At 41.5% G+C, this 16,067-nt stretch overlaps 1 protein-coding gene across 3 annotated transcripts; it reads left to right on the top strand.

Moving 5' to 3' along the window:
- The first annotated feature begins 4,872 nt into the window (after positions 1-4,872).
- LOC109314922 (serpin B10-like) lies at positions 4,873-15,794 on the top strand. Of its 3 annotated transcripts, none has more exons than XM_019542325.1 (8): positions 4,873-4,992; positions 7,428-7,605; positions 8,514-8,627; positions 10,802-10,936; positions 11,252-11,369; positions 13,808-13,950; positions 14,361-14,528; positions 15,314-15,794. In XM_019542325.1, the coding sequence occupies exons 2-8, from the start codon at positions 7,438-7,440 to the stop codon at positions 15,716-15,718; spliced, it is 1,251 nt and encodes a 416-aa protein (XP_019397870.1). In that variant the 5' UTR covers positions 4,873-4,992; positions 7,428-7,437; the 3' UTR covers positions 15,719-15,794. The 3 variants fall into 3 exon arrangements, with proteins under 3 accessions (XP_019397870.1, XP_019397861.1, XP_019397876.1); XM_019542316.1 differs by lacking the exon at positions 4,873-4,992 and adding an exon at positions 5,816-6,209; XM_019542331.1 differs by lacking the exon at positions 4,873-4,992 and adding an exon at positions 5,816-6,051.
- The last annotated feature ends 273 nt before the right edge of the window (positions 15,795-16,067 follow it).

Genomic DNA, 16,067 nt, shown 5'->3' on the forward strand with positions numbered 1-16,067 from the left:
GATGTTTGCACAAAAGAATCACCACACCCTGCAATGCCTCACTGCATGAAAGAGTAACATACGTAAGGAGAACACGTAAGTGTGGATAGCTCCAAATAGGTAATCACTTGCAGATACATTGGTAGGAAGCTATCTTTTCTGTTTTATGTATGGAAAACAAACAAAACAACAACAAAATCAGTTTTCTGCCAAAGTTTTAAAAGGTCTAAAAGCTCATCCTTTCAAGGCTAGACACCACCCCGTGAGTTCCTTATAAACACAAAATTATCTTTCTTAAAGTTGTTATAACATGGGAGTGTGCAGAGTAGTTCAAGCATATACAGTACAGTCTTACAGAAGGAGGACTGGTACAGCTACAAAATGTCACAGCTTTCTTTGAATGCCATGATTATATTCCCAAAACAAGGGTGAGTTCAGCAAGCCAGCAGAGCAGACTCAACAGTATGCACACCTCAAGAAACTCCCTTCACTCGCACACCTCCTCCTCTCTGCCTACCCCCCAACTAAGTCTGAGTGTCCAACTTCAATAAATATTGTTAGTGTGTGAAACCCAACATAAAATTTTAAGATGACAGATGACACAGATTTGAGAACCATCATGGTATATGTTCAGAACAGCAGTCTCAGATTTCATAATATCCCAGTCTTCCTAGCGTCTCTGAAAAGGTTTTCTGAGCATTTACAGTCCTTGTAATTTTTGAGTGCAATGGGAAGCACTAAAGAGAATAATCTCCACATAAGTGTCAAAGTTTAAGATTCCAATTGACAAACAAAACCCCACAAAAAAGTGCTCAGACAGAAAGAAGCATGACTTGTTCTTTACCTCTAACTAAAATCCACAATATAAGTCACTGTCCCCCGAATCAGCCAAATCCAAATCTGAAGCAAATACTAGCTGCTTCGCACAGGCCTACAGGGTAATACTATCCAGTTTAGAAAAGGAGGGACAAGACTACTGAATGTAATTTAATTGCAGTAGGATGAAGTACACAGAATGCAGTTACTCAGATGGAAATTTTATCATGGCATTGAGCTTGTTAACATTAGATCTGCTCTAAGTGTAATGGAAACATGACCACACCATGAACCCCCTCATTTCCCTCCTTCTGAAAAGACAGTGCTTCTAATAATACAGTGCCTTCTTACAACATGCTGGTGTGTTTACTTACTAGTTGCTAAGAGTATCCCAACAACTGACTCACCAGTATCATTTCCTACTGTTATCGTGTTTTCCTTTAAGGGCTTAAGCTTGTGAAAATATTCAAATAGTTTTTAAAATTTAATTTCTCATTCCAAGACACAGGTTAAATATATGTTTTCCTTTCAGCCAGTTGCAATTTTGTGAAACATCTATAAACTTCTAGTCAAGTGAATTTCATAAGATAATAGGATTTTTTTTTAAACCAGCTTTAAAATATTACTCAACTACACCAGCCTTTAATTAAGGTTTATACTACACCTGTGTATACAGTGCACTTTGACTACTTGCCATGTACTGGCAAATAGATTTACAGGTCAATAGACCAAACATCCTGGTTGTAGCACAGAAATCACAAGAGATGGCATATGTAGATTTACCCAGATGACTGAATCAACTTATTTTACACTTCTGATACCACACACAAGAGAAAAAAGAGTATAACTTTCCAAAGTGTAACCTAAAATTACTGACACAGCAATCACATACAGTAGGACTTCTCCCACACTTAAGTTCTGTGGAAGTAATAAAAGAAAGATCAGAGCTTTGCATCCTGAATACAGCTTTGTTGCTTGCATTGACTCAGCTCCTGGTAAATAAATATTGCTGGATTTTCAACATTTGAGGTTAGCAATGGGTGGGGGTGAATGATATGCAATAATAGCTGCCAAAGATAGGCTGATGCTCTCTTATAACAGGTTTGGAAACAGGAACAGTTTTTGAAAATCAGTTACCATTTTATGAAATACAATAGTGTGCACATACTCGCTGAACTTGTGTCTGACCCCTAGGCAGAGGAAGGCCTTGTGTGTCAGGAGGAACTTTATATTTAAATCACAGGGGAAAAGCTCCACAAGACTTCACAAGAACTGAGAGCCCCACAGGACTGGTAACAAGGGCATGGCCTGGTGTTGCAATTGTTTCAGGGGCAACAGACACAGATGGAAGAATTAATTCGAGTACAAACCAAGGAAGCAGAGGCATAGATTATGCTGCTGACCTGACAGCAAGACCTGAGCAAGAAAATAGAGGCTCAACAGGCAGCAATTCTTTGAGCCACCAAGAGTATAAAAATTCCAAAGATGATGCCAGAAGATGATCTGGAAGCTTATCTGGAGTCCTTTGAAAGAGCTGCCTTGGCAGTTGAATGGGATTGGACTTGTTGGTCCAACCAATCAGGCTCCCTGTTGATAGGTCTGGCCCAGCCTACCTACCAGGCCTTAGCCCAAGGTGGAGCTATGGATTACACAGAAGTAAGGAATATGATACTATATCAACTAGAGATCTCCCCAGAGCATCAGCAGCAGAGGGTTCAGGCCAAGAAGAATCCAGAGGAGCAGAGACTGGCTCAGACACTAAAGGACCTGTTGTAAAGATGGATCCAACCTCAGGGAAAGACCATCATGGAAGTTTTGGATCTATTCAGTTTAGAGCAGTGCCTCACTTATCTGGAGGAGAACTCAAAAATGGGTCCAACGACACCAGCCCCAAACTATGGTAGAGGGTTTACATTTGGCCAAGTTCTTTACTGTAGCGGAAGAAGATGCTGGAAGGGGGAAAGTTACAAGAAGCTGTGAAAACAACAATCACCAGATGGAGAGAATGGACAAACACTGAGTGAAGCACGCATCATGTGGGATGTAAAAGAGTAAATACGAGGTAACCCCAACAGACCATCAAAAGATGGGGAGCATGTAACAGGGAGCCACTTCCCAGCCCCTGTTACTAGAGGTATCCCATCTACAACTGGGGTCTCTGCTTCACTCACCTGGGAGCCATGCCGGGCTTCCACAATTACTAGAGGGCTCATCCAGATGTGGCTGGGAGCCGGCCACAATACCAGGGACAAGTGGAACCCAAGAAACTATGGGGTCCCTACCCAACCCAGTCAGGAGCCACGCCAGGTTCCTGCCATCACCAGCCAGCTTGTCTGGGAGAGAACCCAGAAGTGTTGGCAAACCCCAGCTCCTGGCAATCATGTGGCTGGGGAGCTGGATGTGACTGGACCCCGAGTAACCCAACAGATTGAAAAGTAAGAGGACTAAGGCCTATAAACCCCCAGAGAGGGGAGTGCATGGTCTCCTGGAGGAGAGAGGTGCATTTCTGTGAGGAGGCACAGAAAAGGACCAGGAGCATGGTGAATCTGGGTCCCAGCCCAGAGGCAAGCCTCAGGTAGTTGGAATGAACTGGTGAAGAGAAGTCAACCACTTAACCTACTGGCGCCAGGATTGGGACACTGAGGAATGCCTCTTCACGTAGGGAGCAGTTGTGAGGCTTCTCAAGAGTAGCTGATGGATGGAGCCGATGGGCTGGTGATAGTGCTGCTAGTCGGTAGGATACCACCAGGGAAGGTGCAGATTCAATAAATCTGTAGGGCAATAAATACATAACTGATAAGACATAAATAGGAACTAATTGATTGATGAAAAATCCCTCCTGAAAAGGGCACACAGGAGTTAAACAGTTGGTGCTTGACTCTCATGGTGAGCAGCCATAAACAAGGGCCCTTTTGATTGAGAGCATGCATAGAAGGCATTCATAAGAGTGGAAAGGGGCATAAACTAGGACTGATTGAGCCCCCAGAAACTCATGATTCACAAGGGGCTAAATACGTGTTGAATGACTGGGTGAGCTACTGGTAGAGACTCAGGCACACCTGGTAAATCATAGGTCCAACCCAGCAGATGAGACAAGGGCAGAGTGTAGGGGAGGTAGACCCCTGTGAAGAGGACATACTCCCATTGAAAGAATGTTGTTTCAACATTCAGCTTCTCTTTATTTGTTTAACATCAAGGTGTGGCAGGAGAGCATCCTCCACAAGGATATTTTCCCTTTCAGCAAAATAAATTACAGCATTATGAGTAATCTATCCATGCAGCTTGCTCCATGGGTGAACAATAATAAGCCTCAGAGATGCAGTGAGTGCTTGACTGGGTCATCTTTGGGCAGAGGTTAAATTAATCATGATTACAAATCTGATAAAGAACCAACTTCTCCATTTAGATCTGCTTGCCTAACTGTGGAGTGTGGCAGGAAGGACATGAATGCAGAAGAAAAAGGAACCTTGAGCAGGAGTTCAGAAGGAGTGTTAGGACATAGGGGGTGCATCTCCACAAGATGTTTACTATGGAGTTGACCAATTAGCTCCACCATAAAACAGCACTGCCTACATGTGTGGCGCTATTAGGATGGAGCAAACTAATTAACTCCACCATAGAATAGTACTGCCAGACACAAGTACTATCCCATGGCAGAGTTATTTACTCCACCGCAACAAATGTGTAGATGCTGATAGGGGTGGCTGGGGCACAGGGGTGCTTCAGTATAGGGGCTGCCTCCCAACTAGCCACACAATGAAGCATCCTCATGCCCCAGCCAGCCCCTCCACAGCCTGTTGAGCTGGAGCAAAGCAGTCCCAGGCTGGCAGACTGACTCCCAAACCCTCCAGCAGCCGGGGCTGCTCTGCCATGACTCAATGTGCCATGGTCCTGGGGTGACTAAGGAGCAGACGTGATGCCTGGGAGCAATAAGCTTCATCCACAGGACTATCGCTGCAGTCAATCCTGTGAAAGTTTTATATGATTTTGTTCCCTCAATTCTCTGACATCCTCCATTTGATGATTCAACACCTCCACAAGGATATTTTCCCTTTCAGCAAAATAAATTACAGCATTATGAGTAATCTATCCATGGAACTGGCAAGGCACACTATATATTCAGCTTACTCCGTGGGTGAACAGTAGTAAGCCTCAGAGATGCAGTGAGTGCTTGACTTCATCACTGAGAAAGACAAGGTACTGTACATATTTCTAGAGATTATTTATTGTCATTCTTATTTTTATTTTTGCACTGCTGTGTTGGCAACTGTACAGTAAGTATAGACAGAGGGGATTTGAATAGGAAGTAATGTATTTCATCGGTATGATGGATACTGTCAAGTGAGGGTTCAAGTTTATTTATTTCTTAAAGAAGAAAAACCACAGCAAGGTCAAAAATAGTCAAGGTTTACTCCAGACAGTATAATGTAATGCAGGCTCAGATATGGATACACACACACACTCTCAAGTCACAGTGTTCTTTCACAGATCTTTTGAAGTTTCTCTTTATTTTGCTGATATTTGGAAGTTTGTCTTTATTTTGTAGTTATGTAGCTTCTAGCACATTGGGTCCTTATCTTGGCCTGGGATGTCAGGTTCCTTTGCAATGAAAATATAAATAAAAGTTCTATCATTATCAGTTAAACAACCCGCAACAGAAGCCTTGCTCTGATAGCTGAAAACTATGTCTGTGCGATAAAGGTGCTAGCTGAAGGCTCTATGAAGATTAGATCAAGTGTTTTTCTGTATTTGTTTAGATATTAAGCTGTATGTTGTTGCTAAAAGCCTAATTAAATTTTAAGATGTAGTAAGGGCTTGTATAAAGTAAGGCCTAAGGAATTTAACAAAGCCTTGAAGTAGTAAGGCCCTGTGGTATAGTTAAAAATTAACCTTATCAAAGGAAAGCAAGGCTTGTACTGATATTGGTCAGTACAGGGACAGTTGAAGTAAAAAGAAGCTGATTGGCTATATCTTATCAGTACCGTTCAGAAGCTATGACTTGGCTGGAATATCCGGAAATCATAATCATTCTGAAGGAAGATAACAGCTCTGTAAAAAGGGTTAGTTAGCTGTTAGCCTGGATCCGTGGAGCTTGAGGAGCCCAAGGACTAAATTCCAGGGTCCTTCCCAGTACCTCTCAGAGACTGCTGATCAGGGAAGTCGGACTTCGCTGAACTTTGCGGAAAGAGAAACTTGTTGTACATCAGACATCAGAGGGAACTGTCAATAAGTTGCCGACACTAATTGTTCTTGTCTGTCAGTGTTTGTCTTGTCACTAGGGGTAGTTGTGTTTTTGTTAAGTCAATAAACCTTTCTTACTTTTCTACCCCCAACCATACTCTTAATCCCTAACTCTCCGCAGGTGGCTGATGCACCCTGCCATGAAAAAAAGAACTGGAAATCTAGTGACACAAGTAAATACTAATCAGAAAAACACCTTTCAGAGTTCAGACGGTGTTTCAGATTGTTACAGGTAGAAGGTTTCACAGAAGGAACAGGCTTTCAGGAGGGAAAACTGCAGTACAAGGCACTTGACATATATTAGTTCATAGTACAGCCTGAAAAGACTAGAAAGAGGGTTCATTATCATCTGCCCATATTCTGATGGGTTGATTAGTTTGACCGTGTTTATTTTCACTCTTAGACAAATGTCCGAAGTGCTTGGATTTGCACAAATAGGAACAAATAACAAACCATGAAAGATCGTATAGGTTTTGTTTTGTTTTTACCTGGTCTGGTACCTGGTGTCTAACAAAGGCCAATATCAAATGTTGAAAAGGCAGGCAGACATAGGTTAGACATAGTACAACCTGCACTAGCCTCTTCCTAACCCTGAAAATATCTGATTAAATCACCTATGATAAAAATATTTTTATTCTAGGTAAGTTAACTAATTTTCTCAGTCACCACAATCACAACTAATTCTCTTTTGAATCATAGTAATCTCTTTATGACTTCATAATAACTTTTGACAATGAAGTCCACAAATTAATTGTGCTATGTGTATTTTACTTAATTCAGTGTAATTGAATTTTCCTTTCCCCCCTCCTTTTATAAGGAAGGAGTTGTTCTTCATGCAAATACCTATATTCACAAACACATTAAGGTATTCTCTCTAGAAAAAGAAATGCTGTGTAAATTAGAGTGGCTAATCATACTTCTTGAATAACAAACAACAAACAGTTGGTTGAAGTGAACAGTCCATAGAGAGCTGACAGACCAAAATGTATTCGCCCAAATCCCAGAAGTTTTCAGATATAAAATACTTCTTTGAAAGGCACAATTAGTCTTTGCCACAAAAAAGATCAAGTTAACTATATTTAGAAAGATAGTGCTGTATCAATGATCGTTTAAAAGGGAAAGGTTTTTTTTAAACATTTTTAAAGGATTTTAAAAAACAAAAAAACAACCCATATACACAACAACAACAGCTGTACAAAGGAAAGAAGCAATCCTCAACCAACATCAGCTACTAAGGTCCAAATGACTATTTAGCTGCCTGTACTATAAAATTTAGCCCTTCAGGGTAGCTGTGCCTCAGCCATTTTCAAACCAAGTAGGAAATAGCTTATCATAATCATTGCCCTAGCCTGTCATCTTAACGTATTTTTCCTCCCTATCTTTTCAAGCAGATTCAGAATAATGGAAGCTTTGAGCATAGCAAACACTGGGTTTGCTCTTGACTTTTTCAAACAGGAGTGTAAGATGCAAGCCAACAGAAACATCTTGTTCTCCCCTTTGAGTATTGCATCTACTATGGCCACGGTGTACCTGGGTGCCAGAGGTAGCACGGCAGCTCAGATAGCAGAGGTAAGTCAGGACTACAGGAGCTCTCTGAAAGAGCTGCTACTGTTTAAGGAGAGAAAAAGCTAACTTAGCCAGAACCATACAAAGCAAGCCAGGTGCTGGCTTTTGAGGTGTACTGCCCTGTCACTATGCTTAAAGATCTGCCTTTCCTGACCCGCTTCTCCCTCCAGCACATAACTAGTCTCCTCCAAAATCCAAATGTCAGGCTGGGACCGTTTCCCAATTGGCCCCTAAAGGCCCAGGCAAGGTCCCTTTTCACCAAATTCACACCATTTCCTTTCAATAAACTGTGTCTAGCTCTGCTGCATAGTGTTTGCAGAGCTATAGGTGTTTGCAGCATGTGAATAAGAGAACCAGAGGCAGAGACCAATATGTCAAATCAGGCAAGAGCATCAGTTAAAGGTCCAGAAGTAAAAACTCAAAAATGAAATACTGTCACCAGGAGGTAGGAGTAGGGGCTTCCCAACTCAGCATGTTGCTTACCACTTTCCTTCTATTTCATTGTTCAACTTTAGCTCTGATCATATTCACAATACATTGCCGTAAGAAGTCATTCCAAATCAGAGCAAGCACTGAAGGCCAAAAGTACATGCCTCTTTAGCAACCGTGTGTGTCACATGTATTGCAGAAGACTGGAGCCTGGGTGCTTATTTTAGGGCTGTTTGATTCTGTTGTGGAAGTCAGGCACATTCAGGTTAATCAGGAGAATTTTCAGCGTCACAGCACTTAGGTTCACAAATTAGAAGCGGTGAACCAGAGTTTGGGAATATATAGCAGGCTAGTGGCAGAGGCAAGAATAAAATCCAGGTGTAGGTCTCCTGCCCCCTAGTTCCATGAGATAATCACAATATCTGACATGTAGAGCAAGTCATCTGCCACAGCAATTATTCTGTTTGCAATTTTGATTGTAGGTGCTTCACTTTAACGAAGTCCAAGGAGTTGGAATGGCCACTACCACTACAAAACCACAAACCTATTACAAGATGGAAGAGCTTCTGACAAACCAGTGTATCAGCCTCCAGAAGGTACCATGTCCAAACAAATATCTATAGTTTCCAAGCTATAAAGCAGGCTTATGTCTTTGCTAGGCTTCCCTTCCTTCCACGTTTGCATTTGCTTTAGTTTGTCTTGCTGGCATGAAATATTCACAGTGGGAATACCTACTTGTGCCATTTACTGTGGAGTAGCCTAATTAGCTCCACAGTAAAAAGTGTCACTGTTAATGGCAATGCTATTAAGCCACTGTAAACCAACTCGGCTGTAGGATAGCACAGTCTGGAACAAGTACTGTCCTACAGCAGAGTAGTTACATGCAGCAAAATGCACGTGTGGATGGTAATAGAGGTGGCTGGGGCACGAGGGTGCTACTTTGTAGATACTGACTCCTAAATAGCCCTGCACTGGAGCACCCTCGTGCCGCAGCCAGCTCCTCCACAGCACATTAAATCTGGGTCAGAGCAGTCCCAGGTGGGCAGGCTGACCCCTGGGTCCCTTGCCAGCCAGAGCTGCTCCGTCCCAGCTCAATGTACTGCAGTCTCAGGCGTATATGTAAACGCTGTATCCAGAAGCAATAAACCATGGTGCAAACTGTTCCAGAGCTTATTGTTACATGCTAATTGCACATCCAGTCACTGGGTGCATCTACATACAGTCTTCTGAGAGGTTTCCAGTAAATACTGCCTTCTTTACTGCAAACGTTAAGACAAACTTCTCTTTTTTTAAAAACTGAAAAATAATGCTGTTTTCTCATCTGACTCTGAAGAGCTATAACCATCCTGTGCTTCTCCGACTTCCCTTCTCTCTTTAGAGTTTTAGTGGATTTTCTCTTGCTTACTACTTTCTGCTTATTAAATAGCTCATTATTAAAAAAAAAAAAAGAGAGTATGCTTTGTCCTGCTGAAGACATAATGCATACAACAATTAGGGATGATCCCACATGAAAAGAATATTGGTTTATACAAGCTGCCTGACACATTTTAGAGAAGGAGGGTTAGTTCACATCTACATGAGAATGCTCATGGATATACTGAAGTGCTGAAATTCTGACATAGATCAAATTCTTGTTGTGGGAGTAGAAAAGCAAATAAAGCACTTAACTTATGAAATACTTTCCACATGTTAAAGGAATATTGCCCAACAGAAATGTTATTTCACCGTTGATTTCAGTAACATTGTTGGTGCAAGGGAGAACTAATTTCAGCTCCCCACAGAACATCTACACAAGATGCTAACTGTGCAGTAGTTGAATAATACTGCACAGTAGCACACAGTACTAACATGCTACTGTGCAGTATTATTCAGCTACTGCACAATAGCATCACTAAAGAGGTGTTAACTAGTGCTACTGTGCAGTAACTCCAGTTACTGCTCATTTATTTAGTACTTGATTATACAAGTACTAAATAAATGCGCAGAAACCACTGTGTTAGCATCTCATGTAGATGTGCCCCCGAATCAGTAAGGGCTACTATATCATGTCCCCATAACAGCTTTAAAATGTATTCTCTCCTAACAGAGAAGAACACACTTGGGTTCTGATGAATCAGTACAAACCAAGCCAAAGCCATACTCTTTCAAAGATAGCAGCACTCACTATTCTAACTGCCTTCACAAGCCACAGGCTATGCTAGTGGAGCAGGGACTGTTAACTTTCTGCCTAGAGGAGCCTGCCATAGTGACAAAGCATCAAGCCCAGTATTGAGTTCTAAGGTTCCCCATGTGCAGTTGAACAGCAGTCATGTCAGATTCAGTGACATGTCTGCATTTGAAAGCTGTGGCAGCTCTGTGGCTGGGCTGAAGTGTTAAGGAATTTCAAATAGCTTCCAACTGCTTTGCACCCAATATAATTTTATGGGGGAGTACAGCATGGGCCCAAGTTGCACCTTCACCCTGGAGCTTTTAACTTGGGTGCAATCCTGCCATTCATTTTCTCTAGTAGCTTTCTGTATAGTACCTAAACTTTTACCTCAACTGCCATAGTTCATTACTGCCTTTTAATACTGGGCCCAAAACTACTAGTTCTCTGATTAATTTTCAGTTCATGCAATTTTAATGCACAATGTTTCATGTATACTAGCACAAGCAACTTTCGAGTTAACAGTATTGGTAGTGATGGGTTTTCAATACCGGAATGTGAAGTATTGAATCACTTGTCCCAAGTGACAGGTAAACAACCAGAAGTTCTCCTTTTTCTTTCCAGACTAATCTTGATAAATCAAGTAATATCCATGCGGCATTTCAAGAACTTAGCTTTGAAATCAACAAACCCACTAAAAATTACCTGCTTAGAAGTGTCAACCAGTTATATGGAGAAAAATCATCACCTTTCAATACAGTAAGTACAGAATCTGTTTCAACTAAGAGAGACCATTTAATTTTTATAAGTACTGCTTGTATTGTATATTGACAGTCTAATAAATATGCTAATTTCAGCTGCAGATTATTTTGTTCTTTTAATATTTATTTCCTACTGGCTTTTTGTGGAAATTTATATCAAGTTCACAAACCTTTTATGGTCTGTACAGTATCTCAGTTCACTTGTTTCTTTGAGCATAGCAGAATCTATCATAATTTGAATTATTTTCTTTGTTGGCCCATATGTACGGCAAAATATTATACATGTAAGACCTTTATCCATCTTGCCTCACAGGAATATTTACAGTCAGTCAAGAAATATTACAACAGAGATCCACAAGCTGTAAATTTTGTGGAAGCTGCAGAGGAAGTCAGAAGAGAAATCAATGCCCAAGTTGAATGCCAGACTGAAGGTGAGCCCAAGGACGTTCCTTTTACACATATTACAAAGAGGAACACAGGTATTCTTCCATCTTCAGTATTTGTGACTGGAGAGAGAAAAAACACAAAACACAAAAACACCACACACTGTGACATTCTTCACTGGAATCAAGTTACAAAATGGTTGCCATCTGTTTGTCAGAAAAGTTATTTCTGTTGCATCACAAAAGGGGGGAAAAAAAAAAACAATGACCATTAACCTCCAGTCACACTAATATGTATGATAGCAGTTTGACCTTTCTGCTCCTGAAGACCATTACCACAATGGTGGGTATAAACTTAGATAGCCAAGTATGCCTCAGAATGGTGTGTTACCAGATTTGCCCATTACTTTGGGATGTGCTCATTTATTAGGGACGTTGTTTAGGGTCTTTGTAATTTTATCAAATGTGCTGCTTGTGTTTTTATATGGAGCTGTATAACTCCCTTCTACAAGTCCTCACCCCCAATGGGGCCATCTTGCAGGACTCTGTTTCAATGGGGCTGGGTTCCTCCAGTCACCAAATCAGTCATACACACAAACACATGGAGATCAATGTGACACGCCTGGCCCAGCTGGGTCAATCAGCATGGAGAGGCTGACACCCTCATATGCCAAGAATCAGTTCATCAGAGCAACAATAAACTGCAGTCAGACAAGCATACAGGTAAACAGAAAACTTCTGAATCCGTCTGGGTGTCCAGCTGACACCTGCATGGGCCAGCATTCAGTTCATTAGGGCACATCTGAGCCAAACGGGTCAATCAGCCTGTACAAGCTGATTCCCTTATGTGTTTTGAACTCCGCACATCCCAGTCTTTAGCTTCTTGATGAGCAGACCCCACAGGATTTCTGGGCTTCACAGGGATCTTTGGCTTAGGTAAAAGAAGGGTTGCTGCAGAGCAAGTGGGGAAGGAGACGTAGAGAAGGAAAAATATACCCAGTTACTTCCAGTTTAACTATAAAAGTTATTTATTGCCAAGTATATGAAATATATAACGGTACTAGTAGTAATAGACATGCAAAGGAAAACAAACAATTACAATACTATCCTGGTTTCACTAAGTATTTGGGGAAACTTAGCTCAAGCTTAACTAATACAATTCAGGTTCAGAAATGTATGCCGAGAGAGAGAGCGAGTGAGCTTTGTAAATCCAGATTAGAATTGGTCTGATAAATGCCAAGCTGGGTGTGTAAATGTGGGTTGATTAGCATTTGGAGCACAGATTCCCCATCATGCAGTGCTCCCCTGCTTTCCTGATCCCAGAATTCACCATGGTCTTTGCTTCGGGCTTTCTGTTCTCCATCTTCCATGTAAATGAATTGTCATCTGGTTCCATCTCAGATGCAAGTGAGACCTAGGGCAGTTGCTCCCTTACCTGGAGGGCTTTAGGTGCGTCTCCCACTGTATCTTCATTGTCTTTCGTAGTTAGTTCTTGTTTAGGTGGTGTTTAGGTGGGGGGGAGGGGGATTCTTTGCGAGTCAGACAGGCTGTATCCAGTGCCAGGGCTCATTTTCTGTGGTAACTAATATTAATAGAGTATGACCAGGGCAACTCATGGACTGGATCCGACCCTCTGAGCCATACCATCTGGCCAACAGATCCAAAAGTGTGGTGGGGTGACGAACAGCAGTGTTAATTGCCATAGTTCATCCCACCATCAAATTTCTAGCCCCATGGACCAGGTCTAGAACAGAGCTGTATTGTCTTGGCAGAAGGATGAGCAATACCTGCTGTGCTTCTAGATCTGGCTCACAGAGAGCCATGCAGTGCTCACCTGACCCATGGGACCAGATGAGCTTGATACACTTGGAGTATAAGCAAAAGAAAAACTGTTGACAGAGAACTGTTTTAGCATGTACATCTCCTTTAAAATAGAAAGAGGTAAAGATATTTCTATTCCAGCTTGGGTTTCTGGAGTCATTTTAATAAACCCTAGGTTTTTTATCTCCTTATGCTTTCATTGTCTCATCTCTCCCATACTCACTGTTGTATCTGTGAGTTTGTTTACATGTACAGGGGTTTAATGCTGTATAGTCCACTTAAAATTAATCTGAATTAAACTTTTAGAGTGAGGATTTATCTACCTCAAGTCATCAGGAAAGTTAGTTTCCTTTCTTTGAGGCCAATGGACATTTTTTTTAAAACCCTCCTTTATCTACCTCTTTCCTTCAGGTCATTTTTCACACTATTATGGTAGAAAAGTAGCTTTAATATTCTGTCACTTAGGGTTCCTATTAGCAAGAAACACCTTGGACAGTAAAAGTTACTCTAGGGAATTACAGAATCCTGATGCATACTTTTGAGGATACTGTTGAGAAGTCACTTAAGACAAGAGCTTACCATAGACAATATATTCTCCCAATGTCTATTTATAGCCAAAACAGGAAAAAGCTGTATAAATACACATGTCTCATTACTTCCTGTAGGCAAAATTCAGAATCTGTTGCCTGAGGATTCTGTTGATTCACTTGCCCGGCTGGTCCTGATAAATGCACTTTACTTCAAAGGAAGCTGGGCAAAGAAATTTAAGGATGGTGTTACAAGAAAACAACCTTTCAGAATAAACAAGGTATGGGCATACCCTGCAAAATATGGCTGGTGCAAAGGGGGTGGTGGTGGTGGTGGGGAAATAAGCTCTTTTACTCCTTTCAAGGTTGACAGCTCTAGATATGTTAAATGATCACAGTGTAAAAGTTATTTAAACCATAAGCAGTCCCCTTCTACATCTCCAAAAAAAACCTCTCACATTGTTAGCTTGCAAGAGCCAGATGTGAAAGACACAGAAACCAGCAGTTAACAGTAGTAATCTATTCTCAGTGCACAATATGTAAACAACCTGATAAACAGTACAATTAAAATTAATTCTAGATATTTTCATTTATAAATAACATAGGCAAAAAAAAATGTTATTATTTGTAACCTGATCCTTTAAAATTTCAGTTACCACACGTGTAATGTTTGTCCTTTTGCTTGCTACAGACTACAACAAAGCCAGTGCAGATGATGTATCAGAGAGGAAAACTTAACTGGAATTACATACAGTCATTGCATACCCATGTCCTTGAACTTCCATATGTCAACTGTGATCTCAGCATGTTCATTCTGCTACCAAAAGACATTAGTGATGACACTACTGGCCTGCAAATGGTAAAGAACATAAGCTCTTGATCACAGTAAAAAGATTTTTTCTTTATAAAAATTAATATTAATCTCCTCCATCAGGGCTGTCCAACTTCTAAATCCCCTGGGATCACATGTTGCATGGGCCATAGCAGCACACCATGCAGATGCTCCTTCCTGCCACTCTACATGCTAGTACAGGCACTCCCTACCCCAGTGCTGCCTGTACATGGACCCAATCCCCTCTTCCCCCACCCCTGGCTCAGACTGACCTGAAGAGCAGGACTCACTTGAGGGCAGGAAGCAGCAGATGGAGCAAGGAGGGGTAGCCTACAGACTTTGGCTGTTGTTGCAGCCAGAGCGATGTGGGGGACAGTGGGGGGGAAATGGCAGCTGGGTGATAGCCCAGGCACCTCAATGTAACCCCTTGTGGTTTACACACAGCTTGCAGGCTGCCATTTGGATAGCCCTGCCCTAAGTGTTCAAACAGCTATAGTCTGATGCTAAGTCAAACTGCTTTCTTATATTCAGAATGTGCAAACTGAACTGGTTCAGGAACAAATGAGGGTAGGCCCCAAAACAGTATTATCAGCTCTGTAACAAAAGGCTTTTGCTACCACCCATACCTATGCTTTCTGCAACTCGCAACAGCAGCTTGTACTTCCCATAGTCCACTAGGCAAGGCACACCCTGCTGGCACAGCTACTATAGAGATGCTAAACAATACCATTGGCAATTTTTCTATAGAGTTTGATAAAGCACTAATACTAGGTTTTTCATTGTGTGATTTTCCTTTTATTCACTTACCGTAGCTTGAAAGAGACTTGACTTATGAGAAGTTAGCTGAATGGACCAACCCCAAAATGATGGAAGAAACTGAAGTGGAAGTGTTTCTGCCCAGGTTCAAGATGGAAGAGGGATATAATCTCAAATCCACTTTGAGCAGCATGGGGATGCCAAATGCCTTCAGCATGGGCAAAGCAGACTTCACAGGGATGTCAGAGAGAAATGAGCTGGTTTTGTCACAAGTTTTTCACAAGTGCTTTGTAGAGATCAATGAAGAAGGCACTGAAGCAGCAATCGCCACTTCAGCTACTATGATAGCACGAAGCCTTATGTCTACTGTTCAGTTTGTTGCAGATCACCCTTTTCTCTTCTTCATCAGGCATAATAAAACCAAGAGCATCCTCTTCTTTGGGAGGTTCTGCTCTCCCTAGAAACCCAGATACCCATTATTAAAACAGGATCTTACAGCAAAGTAGCTTAAATAAATTAATCTCAAGTTTCCAAATACTTTGAGTAATTTTTCTTCATTTTTCTGTACCTTTGGCCAGTCTCTGTTGGGCTTGGGGAACAGCCAGTAGGGCAATAGACCAGGAAGTCTATTCTCCTATACATGCAGTTAAAGGACCAGATCATGGTGGTGGTAGGCTATCACACAAGTGCCTGGTAAAAATGTATAAATTCCTTTCTACAAAAAGCCACCAGTTGTATTCTTTTTCTAGTGCAGTTGTAAAGCAGAAAAACAAATCTAATACAAGGAATTACATCTGAAGAATAAAATTA

This window comes from Crocodylus porosus, unplaced genomic scaffold (assembly GCF_001723895.1).
Source record: "Crocodylus porosus isolate Cpor-Errol unplaced genomic scaffold, CroPor_comp1, whole genome shotgun sequence".
Taxonomy (NCBI): Eukaryota; Metazoa; Chordata; order Crocodylia; family Crocodylidae; genus Crocodylus; species Crocodylus porosus.

Bases quoted from the DNA above. Each gene is read 5' to 3' on its own strand.
- LOC109314922 (XM_019542325.1), top strand. From the start codon at position 7,438: ATGGAAGCTTTGAGCATAGCAAACACTGGGTTTGCTCTTGACTTTTTC. The intron at 11,370-13,807 runs GTGAGCCCAAGG...TACTTCCTGTAG, and splicing joins AGTTGAATGCCAGACTGAAG to GCAAAATTCAGAATCTGTTG. The intron at 13,951-14,360 runs GTATGGGCATAC...TGCTTGCTACAG, and splicing joins AACCTTTCAGAATAAACAAG to ACTACAACAAAGCCAGTGCA.